Source organism: Echiichthys vipera (genome assembly GCF_963691815.1).
Source record: "Echiichthys vipera genome assembly, chromosome: 14".
In the NCBI taxonomy this organism is placed as follows: Eukaryota; Metazoa; Chordata; class Actinopteri; order Perciformes; family Trachinidae; genus Echiichthys; species Echiichthys vipera.
The window spans coordinates 11,082,805-11,096,458 of NC_139839.1; the positions used below are offsets into that span (position 1 = coordinate 11,082,805).

General features: G+C 40.0%; 1 protein-coding gene across 1 annotated transcript; it reads right to left on the reverse strand.

The window, feature by feature from the left end:
- Positions 1-110: 110 nt before the first annotated feature.
- Positions 111-11,973, reverse strand: LOC310956423 (sodium/hydrogen exchanger 6-like). The gene is made up of 16 exons (XM_083926628.1): positions 11,602-11,973; positions 9,693-9,892; positions 9,333-9,410; positions 8,964-9,040; positions 8,739-8,851; positions 8,446-8,551; positions 6,723-6,864; positions 6,282-6,387; positions 5,669-5,757; positions 5,191-5,304; positions 4,615-4,726; positions 3,888-4,041; positions 3,751-3,781; positions 3,556-3,644; positions 3,210-3,315; positions 111-2,820 (listed from the first exon to the last, which is right to left on the reverse strand). The coding sequence occupies exons 1-16, from the start codon at positions 11,876-11,878 to the stop codon at positions 2,509-2,511; spliced, it is 2,106 nt and encodes a 701-aa protein (XP_083782754.1). The 5' UTR covers positions 11,879-11,973; the 3' UTR covers positions 111-2,508.
- Between the last annotated feature and the right edge of the window lie 1,681 nt (positions 11,974-13,654).

A 13,654-nucleotide genomic window follows, 5' to 3' on the forward strand; every position in this document is an offset into this window, starting at 1 on the left:
GTTGGTTTTATTTTCTTCTAGTACACTTGCAGATGCCCGACATAGACACTGTTAATAACTTCAGGACCACACAGGGAACAATCTGTTAGATCTGAGATTATTTCCCCTCAACATGAGTTCACATTTTAAAAACATTCACATATAGATTGCAGGTGTACTTTTCACAAATATAATCGTCATTTACAGTTTTCAACAAACAGCAGAAACATAAACATGTTCAGATTTTTAGTTTTAGGTGCAGTTGTTAAGTCAGCCATTCTTCAAAACTCCCATATAAACATAATAGGATTTATATGGTTCAATTACATTTAAACAACAAATGAAAACAAAGGGGTACCTTAGAGAAAGAGAATGTCAGTTCACCCGTTCATATCTCTGGAGGATTATGAACAAACTCAAACCTCATATTAAGAATAATGCATGAAGATCAAAAACAAAACAACTCGTGTGCAGCTTGACACAGTTAAAACAAACATCTGCATGTTTGAAAATGGGTAAATTAGGTGAGGCATCAGTGCAAAATATCTCTCACTGAGGTTGGAACAGACTATACGAGCTTGATTGCTAAAAAGACTAACACTGCATCAGTAAAAAGTCGGCGGTACCCTCCCGCCCAAGTGTCTCTCCCTTGACCTTACTAGCGACTAAAACGACGAAAAGGGGTTGCCTGGTTCTTCTTGCAATCAAATTCAGTCCCCAATAAATTTGTTTTAAAATGCCACATGTACTTTTTGATAGTAGTATACATTTTCCAGAATGATTCTACCCGATAAATGATATCGGTTATCTATTTCCCGTAAATAAAAATGCTATGTTTTAGTTTGCACTCTTTTATGATCTCCACCAAAGAGAGGCAGTCTAATTATACAGGGACTACAATATTCAACATCAGTCAAAGGGTTTGGTGTCATAAAATCCAAGAAAGATAATCTTACTGCACATAAGCAAATCAAAATATGTACAAATCTACATGTAAGTAATTTAATTTCTGAATAGGCACTTTAAGTTAAAACAGTTCAGCCAGCCCTCAGTCATCTTTGATGATACATACATACTAACTTTTTCTTTTTTCTTCTACAGATTAGACCAGATGAAGACAAAAAACCCAGATACAGACTTTAGCCCTAATACACGTCAGAAAATTTGGACAATTTCATTCTGACATCAGCCAAACACACTTACATACACACACAGGGAAGCTCTAGTTTCCACGTATAAAGTAGAAGGATTTGCTACAGGACAGAAAGGAGATATTTTAACATGCACACATGGTAAAGAAACAAACTCCTCAAATGGATGTCCGCCTCCCTCTTGATTTCCCTACCGTACAATGTACTGTGTGTGGGAAGAGTCGTAGTGCTTTGTTAGGAAAAAATACCAATAGCCTTTCACCACCGAGAAGCCTGATTAATGAACAGGCCAAGATAATCATTAAATATTACCCACCAAACAATAAATAAATAATAAATAAAAAAAACAAAAAAATGATATAAATACATCACCTTTGTTAAATAAATAGAACAGAATCAGTAAAAAAAAAAAAAGACTGATCAAGAAGAGAAGAGGCAGGCAGTGCTAAAGTTTAGGATAGTGGAGTAGACTGTTGTGGAAGCAGTTTTTCGGCCCAATAGTTCCCCTCTTACAGTCTTATAGAACATATTTGTTTCTTTTAAAATTCAAAACCCCTAATACTGCTTCCGTATGGACGTCAATGGTCCTTGTCTAGTTCCTCCCACCTGGCCAATCACAATCCCCAGTTCCTCCTCTTTGAACCTTCTCCACCAATGAGAGAGAGAAAGAGAGGCACACATACGAACACTTACCAGTCTGTGGACAGATTAATCAGATTAGGGATGAAGCTGTAGTGTAAATGCACTTTAACACCATTCAATGTTAGTTAGTGGTGCCAGAGCAAAGTTTTAGAGTGCCTGTGAACTGCCCTAAATGATATTGAAGGGCGTCTTACAAGTACTTGGAGGAAGGTAGAAGAATACGGGCGCTGTTCTCAGGAGCAACTTCAGCAAAGAGAAAACTGCATATGAAACGTTAAGGGATCGCTCCATGAAGCCAGAGGGAGTTGGGACATTTATAGAGCATAGATAAAAGCACTGGCATATCACCACATTAGCACATATGTAGGAGCCAAAACTACAGTCCTATTTTTTTTTAGCTTCCCCAGATGGTGAAAAATGTGCATTTCGCATCATTTTAAATAAGATTGAGACTTGAGGTGCACTTCATTTACAGTACCTCACCTATAGTGCATTCACATTCTACATTACAGTAATCCACCTAAATGGTGGTTAAATCAAGCGCACCTCAAGTTTGTCACAAAGCCGAGCCTATTTTAAAACCACATTAGAAGAGCGGTCCCATCAACAGTTTGTTTTTCAATCAAAAATCCAAACAAATCAACTAACAGATGTTATTTTCTTGTGAAACCAAATTTAGATGATTTGTGATTTTTGAAGCTGAAAACAACAAACTGCATCCTGATAGTTTTAAGCCTTACAGTCTGTGCCTGCGAGGTTCGGAGCGAGGCGGGGACGGTGGTGGGGGCAGGGTGACAGTGGTCGGGGGCTCCACTGGGTCATCCATGGGTAGGACCAGGCGGGTGCCCCTGATCGCCACTTCATGTTCTGCCAAGGCGAGCTCATGATCCAGACCTTCGTCGGACGGGCCGCCCCCGGTGCTGCGCTTTGGGTTGATGATGTGGGATCCGAATGCATCCGTGCTGACTGTGATGTCGGCATACATGGAGCTCACGCTGGCATCGTTCAGGATGAAGTCCGAGTCGTCATCGTGGAGCTGGCCTTCGTTCTAGTGAGTGGAAAAGAAAAAAAAAAAAGGAAGGAAATGAAGAGATGATGAATACAATCACAGGAGAAGAACCAGAAAAAACTGCTACTTTCAATAAAAGCATAAACCAAATAGACACAAAGGGAGAGCCACACCACCAAATTTCAACGCAGAAGTTTCTGACCTGCAAGGACTTGAAAACAAAATCTAGACTGTTTCAAATTCCATTGTAAATGCAGTAAAAAAGGTATTAATTTCAAATAATTTGTAAAGAAACACATAAAATATCAAACTCACAAATGACACTATTGCATCTGTAAATAGCCATGTATTTTCCGATGGTTGAGAAGTTATTAAAAGGCCTTTAAAAGGTGCTACTTTAACTGTTTTATATTATGCTGTGTCCAAACCTCATAGGCCTGCGGGCTGGTGAGGCATCGTGCCAACGGTCCACAACAAGCAGGCATAGTAGCAGTGAGAGGAGGGCCACTGTGGGTCAGGAGGGGTTTCAGGTAGCTGGAGAACAAGCTTTTGTCAAGGTTTATTAAAAAGCTTACCTTCAATTAAACATCTGAATTGGGCAAGAAGCTAACAACTGGTATCTTATCTGTAAACCTCCTGTACAGAAAGATGGAGTTACTGTTGTATATTTCTTACAGTTTGGAAAGAGCACCCTCTTGTGTCCAAAGCTAAATCAAGGATCCCCAACTTCTGAGGACAGGATCTTAAATATGTGATCTTTGGCTCAAAGGATACTTATGGTCAAAGTTATACCAGATCCTGAAGGGCCAGGCGCTCTCATGTTTGGTGTTCCTGCGCTGTGACCCATCCAACACCGCTGAATTCTGTTAAGCAGAAAATATGTTACCTAGTGATAGCAACCTGACAATGCAGCCGAAAAATAATTACATTTTCAAAAACAAGAGATTTCGATCCGTGCATATTACTTACAAAGTTGTCTTGATCAGAGTCCACACCCACCCTGAAAGAGAAAAGACAGCAGCAGTGACTTTGACAGAAAAACATTTGATAGAGCGAATGAAAATAAACAGAGGGACAATTGCATAGAAACAGATGCCCAGCCTTACGGTATGCTCATAAAGGACAGCATGGGTGTGGTGCCCCCTCCACAGATCCACACAGTGAAGAACACAATAAGGAGAGTGGTTGAAAACATCATCTGACGGGCGTAAGTCGCTGTGTCTCGGATAGAAAGAGCAAATGTCATCGCCCCACGTAGACCTGGAGGAGACGGACAACAAGACAGTGTGAGAGTGTGTGTGATTCAACAAAAAGACAGCGTGGGAGAGACCTAGAGTGTGGCTGTGTGCTCTTCTTCATACACCATTAATTCAAGAAAAAACACAAAATGTTTTTAATTGAATGTTGCTATTCTTGGGTTCAATTTTCCTAGCCACTGCTCATTTGTTGGCAAACTCATCCTGCACTGTATGCTGATGTAGATGTTTTTTTACCTCTCAAGGATGGTGGTATAGAAACAATTGTGTGCAGAGACATGTCAAGGATTTCTATTATTAGCCAGTTTCAGCAGGAAATGTTAGCTGACGTAGGGGCTGTTCTTCACAACACTGTTTCTGAGTAAGAGGGTTATTGGTCTAGAAGGAGAGTCTTCGCACATTGTTATCTATGCTAATGGGGTTTTTTTTAACTACAGGCTTGAATCTGCTCTGTTCCACTGAGAGTTTATTTTTATGGAACCAGGTCCCAGTTGAGCAGCAGTTTAGTCATTTTTGGCCCAAGCCTGAGAAACTTAAAAGGACTCTTAAGAGAAACTTTGCAGTCTTATCTTTGTACCTGCAAACATCATGACGTGCTGAAAGTTGGATCCAATCTTGTTCTTGCGGCCCAGGTTGAGCAGGAAGGACAGAGGGTAGATGTTTGCAGCCCGGCCCACAAACACTGCCACCTACACAACAGGAAGGTCAAGGACGCAAAACACTGCAAAATAACACACACGACAGGCAACCTGGGATGGAAAATAATTGTGGGTAGATGGCAGGTCGGAAATTCTATGTCATCGTTGACTAATCTGTCTTTTTAATGTAGCTGGTATTCGTGGGCTCCCTGAACCACTGAAATATTCTCTAAAAACACATGAATACACTTTATTATTATCAGCATTGGCAGTTACCAACTGCTACTCATAACTGATGAGCAGACAGAGCCTAAGGGTGTGTGAGTTTGTTATGGACAGCAATAGTCTATTATAGCTTTTTTTTTTTTTTTTAAAGAAACAACATTCTGCGACAGATGCTCAACAACTACAAGAACAATAGCATCATCAAAACATTTACTACATTTATAGGAGGATCTTGTCATCTGATAGACAAACATCTCTGCAGCCTTAACATCGATCAGAGTAAAGGATACAAAGGCGCCGATGATGAACATAGGGTTGAAAACATGTGACTGGAAGGAGAAGAGAGTCAGACCCATGTAGGAGAAGATGAAGTTCTCCGCTAGGAAGTTCAGCACCTCAAACAACTGATGGGAAAGACACAAGACATATTTATTTAGATATTCTGAAATAATGTAAAACTGCACGAAAACTGAAACAGAAAAGTTCACACTGAATTCACATCATTTAGGTTGTAAAGTAGAATGGGAAAGTTTCTTTTACATTTATGACACATGATGGGATTAGTGCCAAATGTTACCTGTAATGTCAAATTTACAGAGAAAATGTGTGACACATTAAGATACTACGTTACATTGTCAGCATATATGTGCAACATAAAATCTATCTTAACAATAGGACTAAAAACTGAAAAAGGAACCCGAATTCAAGATTTCTATCTAAATAGAGTGAGTCAGTAAAAGTGACTAAAGGTATGTGATTGCATGTCACCTGTTTGGTCCTGTCCTGAGAGTCAGGGGAGAGGTTGTTGAAGGTGTAGTGAGCCTGAGTGATCCCACAGAACAGCACGGCCACTACGCCTGAATAAAAACAAACATACATAGGTCTCACTTCTGTAACACCCACTGGAGGGTGTCAAAAGCATTTAAAATCAACAACTTCATGATCCGTGGAAGAAACGTGGGTCTAAAACATTGAATATACATCTATAAGCTAAGGCATGTATTACGAGTTCTTAACAAGATAAAAACTATTAAGTGAAAAATTGACTTATTATAACCAACATCAACACTGTCTAGTAACATGTAGCTTGAGGGCACGTTCCAGTTGATTTGGCGTATGCTTTCTCCATATGCTTTCCACATGAGCATCAAACAGATATTCTCCCAAAATTTAGTAGGCAGTGTATGGAAAACCTGTGGCAGTGTATGGAAAACTATGTCTACGGCATAGTTTCATAGACATTTGCATAAAAGAAGTTTCTCCGCCCATCCACGTACGTGTAGTTACAAATCGCCTGATTTGTGACTGACACAAAGTCAAAATGAGATGCGAATGTGTGAAAATTCACAATTTAAATCGAATGCAAAGTGTGCATGTGTACCTGTGAACCCGCAGGCCTCAGCCAATAGGAAAGTGCTCCAGGACATGAGGAAGAAGAGAGCTGTCTCCAGCAAGGGAAAGTCCCGCAGCTTAGTGAACTTGGTCACGTGAAAACTGAGAGTCAAGGAGGAAAACAAGAGGTGGCAAGAGGCCACAGTCGACCTGGGATGTATAAATAGAATTGAGGTAAGAAAGGCATCACTGTATAAACTGTATAAGTAAGAACTGTTGTACGTTATCGTGCAAGGACAGAATTCAGGCTACTCATATACGGAGGGCTCCAAATCAAATAAGACATGAAGCTGCCTGTATGATTAACAACAGCAACTTAAATAAGTTAGAAAGCAACTGTAAACCCTGTGGCGTTACTCAGTGACTGCTTATGCATATCGGTGAATGTAAGAGTACATCATGTAATAGTGAGCAACAGGTGAAAGGATATGAGAGCAGTCATGACTCCAGTGGCCACCCCAAGAGCAAAAGATCCACTGAAGACGCCCAGGAAGATGCCGAAGGACTTCAACATGGCCATGGCCTCAAAGCTGTGGCTGTTGTCTCCTGCAGGCTGGTACGCCACAATGGAGCTAAAAGGCAGATAGACAGTGTACACGCAAATCAAAGCATTTACACGGAAAGAGGAAATAAGACACTAAGAATTTAGAAGGGGAATTGGTCAAAGGTTAACCACATGCTGACATAAAAAAGAAAAAATTTTCAAGATTTTCAAGATGAAGTCAGGCATCAAATCAAACCTGCAGCAACCCAAATCCAATAATGACTGTATATTACCAGCCCGATTTGATCTGATTCTGTTTAAATTTAGAGGATTTTCATTAACCTTAAAAAAAAGTAAAAAAAAGACGTCACACACATGGACTGGAGTTGGGTTTTACAGTCATAAAAAGGGAGGAAGTTAGGGTCTTGCATGCTTAATACTAATTAGATCTTGGATCTCTCAAAAATAATTTAGCTTGATATCCAATAAAAGTATTAATGAGTAGAGAAACGGGCAATTTAGGTGCTACTCCTTTATGAGGAGTAGTGCCCAAATTACCTCAAGACAACAAAGCAAATCAGCAGCACTAATATTCAGCAGTAATACACTCATTTAAACACATGTATTACCAAAACTTTGATAAAAATGTATTTTTTCTGGTCATTTGGAGGGTCTTTAGAGAAAACTGAAAATTTATATAAGGGATGGATATGAAGGGGTAGCAGGGGAGGGCAGTGAACATCCTAATGGGTGGGGGTTCATGGCTATATTCTAGGTAAAAGATCTGCATCACATTGAGTTGAGGTTCTAACGCTATAACCCTGCTAGCACAACCACGCAAATACCCCACCCACCCACCGGAGAGTCACTGTCTGGTTTTCTCCCAGCCATTCCTCCGCCTCCTCTGGCCAGACTGGGCCATCATCACCTGTGGAGTGCACAGCCCCAGCCCCCTGCCTACCCTGCTTCTCTAAGCGGAGGAGAACACTGCATACATACGTACAGGTAGGTGAAGAATGACACGGACGGGTGAAGGAAGGCAAGCAGTGAAATGACAGGGACTGTTGTTAGTATGATTAGTGTGCATTCGTGTGCAATGTACAACACAAAAAGCTGAATTTGAGTGTCTTTCTTAAAGCAATACTTGTATGCAATTACCGATCTACTTCTGCCCGTACTGGCTATGAAAATATTCCTTTCTAATAGGATTCTAAAATATGTGATGATGAATGAAATTCCCTGCCCTCGCTCTGTGTTAAACATTTTAAAGTTCTACTGAAGCTAGTATGACAAAACAAGCTGTAGAAGTATTATGGAAAAATACCAGCTGAGTTTGGCACCAAATAGTAAGTCACTTTGCAAAAACACCCACTCGATTTGGCTACTGCTGGAGCCTTACATAAACTTGAACTCAGGATGCATTTTTGCATAAAAAGAGGGTGGTGGATTTTGTACCGAATCACTTCTACTGGAGACAAGTAGGTAGTAAAGTATAGATTGAGGGGAACGCGACTCTTGAAATGTACATATCGTTTTGAGATAGACTTGACAAAGGGTTAACCTATCCTTTAATGTGGAACTACTGTTTGCTTTGATGAATTAGAAGTTGACAATACGGGTGCTGTGTGTGTGTGCATATATCTTCAGTGTGTAAGTAATGTATGCTTACGAAGAGAGGACGATAGCCACAGCATCATTGAGGACACTCTCCCCAAAGAGTAAAGCATACAGGTCCACATCTACTTTTAGCTCATTGAAGATCGCCAGCACCGTCACTGAGACACAGAGAAGAAAGAAAAACACATAAGAGTATAATACGCACAAAGACGCAATAGTAGGACAGAGAGACTATCCAACAACAGAAAGAATAGGGTGTTCACTGCTTCCATAATGTACATTCTTAGTACAGACTGTCTGTGATGTTACAATATGGCTGCTGAAAGCTTATATGGCACTACCTACCTGGGTCTGTTGCTGAAACGATGGCCCCAAAGAAGAGGCAGTCAGTAAAGTAAAAGTCCCCTCCAAGCTGCCCCACAACTTTCATGAAGGACACACAGCCATACATGATCAGCCTAGGAGGAAAGAAGGATGTGTCATGCTGATGTTCCTGATGTGAAATTAGGCAAAATCTTCAATCTGTTACTGTATCGTATAATGTACATATTTCAGAGATAAACAACTTGCCCAATAACAAAGCAGGAGATAACTGTTCCCATGAAAGCATAGGCCAGGATGGAGCCGATGTTTCTGAAGAAATGTCTCTGAGACAGACAAGGACACATTTATTAGAGCAGAGGCTGTCTAGTACTAGTGGTTAGTCTGGGACAATATAGACAAATATCACAATAGACCAAAAAAAAGTGTGTTTGAAGACTTATGTGAAAAATCCCATGTAAGATACTTCAACTTTGCATTGTGCTGCCTGGTGATATACTGTAGATAATGAGAAAACCAATTGATAAAATAATATTACCAGATCTTTTAAATATCGTCTTTTGTGAGAAATCTGAATCATTAATTCACATGTATCATAAGTCATTTTAACCCACTTACCCTTTTCAGGCTGTAACCGGCATGGAAGATGATGGGAGGCAGCAAAATGTTGAAAAACACTTCTGGGTCAAAGGTCACCTGAAAAACAGTAAGTTATAAGAGGTTAAACACCTATTTTCAAGTAGTTTGTTTTAACCTGATCATTTTGTCTGTTTGTGTGTGCAAATTAATATAATTTACCAACATGTTTACATTTTTATAGACAATGTGTCAATGATTGCAGAGGTTATTTATGACACTATAAAACTTTTTTTTCCTGCCATTTGGCACACGGCAGATGTAATTTCATACAAGAGCAGCACACCAAAAAACAAACACTTGCACCCTCCACTCAATCTCCATCTGTTCATCCCCCATCACCTTTCTCAGCATCTCATCGTCTTGCATTTGGTGACCCTTGCCCAGGCTGACTTCCCCCTTCAGAGTGTATTCGTAGAACCGCCCACTGACGTTGACCAGCAGAGTGGCGGGACTGGCGTTGACGGCACAGCTGAGGATCACATCACTCATGCTCTGGGGCACATGGACACCGAACCGCAGGATCACACCCACCAACACGCCTTCAGGGAGGAGAAGGAGAGAGAGGGAGTGAAGGCAAAGGAGTTAGCCATTGATCTGTGGTAAATTATATTAGCAATGATATCATTTATCTATTTATAAACCTGCTTTTAATTATTATTATTATTTGTGCTAAATACTCGAATTAGATTGAGGTCTTACAAAAACAAAATTAATTCATCCATTTAATTATTCTGAATTTGATGGGCTTTAGAAAAGATGATTTATTCAACCTATTCATTCATCAAAGCTGCTTCTCCCTGCATAGGGAAAAAGACTGATGGAGCAGGTGTCTGACTAGTTAAAGGGGATGATGAGTAGCTTGTTTTTCAGCTAATTTAATGTCTTATATTTTCCAACAATTTTAGCAGTTGCTAATTTGTTAATTTGACTCCTGACCCACAGCAAACTCTTAAAAAAAAAATGACCACAAAATGTCACAATTCAGTGACTAGCCTTTGTAATATAGAGAGTAACGTTACACGTTAATTTGGATAAATAATCCTTTTAACACCTGGCGACACTACGAATATGCTGATCCATCTACCAAGATACTTGAGAATAAGCTGTGGAACTAGTTTTTTTGTGGCATTCATGTCATTATTGAGATAAGACAGCAGGAGATAGACAAGAAATGGGAGGAGAGAGAGAGAAGGGGTATGACATGCAGCAAAGGGCTGCAGGTAAACAGGATTTAAAGTGTAATTCCAGTGCAAAATCATTAGATACATCGAGTAAGCCATCGAGACAGTTATTTTCCATGCATGAATGATTAACAAAGATATCCCACAGAGTGGCTAACACTGATTAGCTTGGGGTGGTACGGTGAAGGCATTTACCACTAATACAGCTAAAAATAACACCAAACCTCTGCAGTACCATGAGAAAAGTCCCTACACATAAAACTAAGCCCCAATGGGCTCCTTCCTCTTGGATTGCATTTGGTAATCGACTTGAATGGACTTAACTACGAGAGGAGCTGGTACCGGAGCCAGTTGGTAAGTCTTTCAAAACACTCTTTTAATAAACTCCGGGTTCACTAACTAGGTTGTTGGTGCTTTGTTTTATGTGAAGGGACTCTTATCATGCTACTAGAGAGGTTTGGTGTTATTTTGAGCAGTATTAGTGGTTAAAAAAAGCCGTTTTAATGCTTTCACCAGGATATCCCTGTTAATAGTTCATACACAAAAAGAACTGTCTTGATGGCTTATTTGATGTATGTAAGTGCTGCAAAACACCATGGGATGGTTTTGCGCCAGAATTACACTTAAGTCTCAATAAATAAATGCATAAATAAATGTATGAATAAATACAGGAATAAATAAACAAATGCCTAAATAAATGTATGAATAAATACAGGATTAAATAAATAAATGCCTAAATAAATGTATGAATAAATACAGGAATAAATAAATAAATGCCTAAATAAAAGAAATGAATAAATACAGGAATAAATAAATAAATGTCTAAATAAATGTATGAATAGATGCAGAAATAAATACTGAAATAAAATAATAAATAAATGCTTTACATTTATTTCTACATTTTTGTTCACCTACATTTATTTAACTCTGTATTTATGCTTTAATTCAGACTTAAGTCATGTTTAGTCCTCCATACAGCCATCATAGCTAGCTAGCTAGCATTGACGCTAAGTTGAGTTGAAAGTTAATTGATTGACATCGCCGTTAGCTGACGTCAGAGGTCTTACCGTAGATCATCGCGAGTCCGGTTTCGTGCAGGAACCTGAATCGCCGGTGTTTGAACAGCCATATAGTTAAAATGGTGAGTGTTAAGAGCATTATGAATATGAGTAGATTGGCACTGTCTTGTCGGTGGCTCTCCTCAGCCAGCCTTTCAGTCGCAACGTTGTCCATCGCGTTGCTCTCGCCTCGGCTCCCGACGAGCAACACCGTCAACAGAAAAGGCATCAACAGAAGCGCTTTCGACGGTTTAACGCCAAGAAAGCGTCTCGCTGTAAGTCCCATTGTGGATTTCTGTGAAACGCTTACATTTGTGGTTGAATTAGTATCGCTTTTGAGGGTAAACTAACTGCTTGGACGAGATATATCGGCCAAATGACAGCTTTCTTCCGCAGCCGTTATCAAAACACTGGCACTTCCGGTTCTTCAAAATAAAAGTCAGCCTATGACTGCTGTACTCCTGAGACAGCGACCCTTCCGGGTGTTTGAGGTCATGGACACGAGAAGTAGATGTGCTGAGGCTCTAGTCCAGTCATTTCTCTTAAAAAAGGTTGAACAAATTGCAACAGAGGCAAACTCAACTGGTTTTATATCCTCAATATGTCCTGAGTAAGGAAAAAAAGCCCAGAAGAATCCCAATAGGGGAAAGTTAAAAAGAAAAAAAAGACCCAAATATACCCTTTGCCTTCGCCTTTTCATTATTTTTCTCACGCAAATAAGGGGGGGGGGGGGATAACCTTCAGATATCACCATGAAAATTAAATGGACTTGTACTTATATAGCGCCTTTCTAGTCATCTGACTACTCAAGGCGCTTCACAGTGTCTGTCACATTCACACAGACATTCACACTGATGGCAGTGGACATCTACATACCATCTAATCTGATCTAACCATTCACACCACATTTACACACCCATGCGCAGCACTGGAGCAATTCGGGGTTCAGTGTCTTGCCCAAGGACACTTCGACATGTGGACCGGGGGGAGATGGGGATCGAACCATCAATCTCTCGAACAGAGGACCCAGTGGCTAGCTGTCACTCAAGAGTCCGGGCCCCTTATTATTCATAAACTTTAACCTCCAATAAAATAAAAACTAGCCTGGTACAAAAACATTCACCCCCCTCAGTTTATTCATGGAGATATGACCTAAACATACAGACTAGAAAGTTATTTTTTACCAAGCCTTAAATAGGTTTAATTATGCTGTGAAAACGGTCTGTTTAAGATGGGGGTCAATGAGAAACTGCTCTATTATGAAACCTGTCCCTAGTGGACACTCAGTGAATTGCAACTGTTGGCACTTTATTATTCGATCAACCGGAGAGTCGCTGTGGTGGGGGCTTGCATTCTTGATGAACTTGATTTCTGCTCTTACTTATAACTTTGATGCAGCTGTGATGGTTTTGACAGGTGAGTACTTTGTTCCCTGATTTTCACAGAAAGGGTGCTATGTTCCCCGGTCTGTTATTTTTTCCACAATCAGTGCAGGATTCCACAGCAAATAGGCCTGTGTAGACCCTACCACTACCCCCTAACCCTGACCCTAATCCTGACCCTATCCGTTACACCTTACCCTAAAAAAATGCCAAATTAAATCAGCGAAGCAGAGGCTTATGCGACTGGGGAACATACGGCCCTTTTCGGGGGAAAACATAGGGATGACCCCATTTTGACCATGCCTCAGAAGTACACCATCATCCAAGACCCATGGGGCTTTTTAAGAACCTCTGATGCAATATCAATTACTGCATATAATTTGCTTTTCTGAAAGTATTATTCAAGCATGTCTATATTTCTCATTATCTTTTATTATTTCATTTGACTTTATTTTCAAAACTGATGAATACACATAGACCCCTCTCAGAGATCAGCAAAAATGTTTCTGCATTTTCAATGTTTAAAAAAGAGCAATAAGATAATTATAATTTGCATCCTTGTACGCACAAAAACCCTGTGCGGTAAAATGAGCTGAGATGACCCGATTGTCGTCTGACATCACAGATCAAATGGAAAGTTTAAAGTTGGTCACAAATATATGCATAATACTGGTATTTGG

Bases quoted from the DNA above. Each gene is read 5' to 3' on its own strand.
- LOC310956423 (XM_083926628.1), bottom strand. From the start codon at position 11,878: ATGGGACTTACAGCGAGACGCTTTCTTGGCGTTAAACCGTCGAAAGCG. The intron at 8,552-8,738 runs GTAGGTAGTGCC...TCTGTGTCTCAG, and splicing joins CGTTTCAGCAACAGACCCAG to TGACGGTGCTGGCGATCTTC. The intron at 4,042-4,614 runs GTACAAAGATAA...CGTCTCCTCCAG, and splicing joins GCACGTCATGATGTTTGCAG to GTCTACGTGGGGCGATGACA.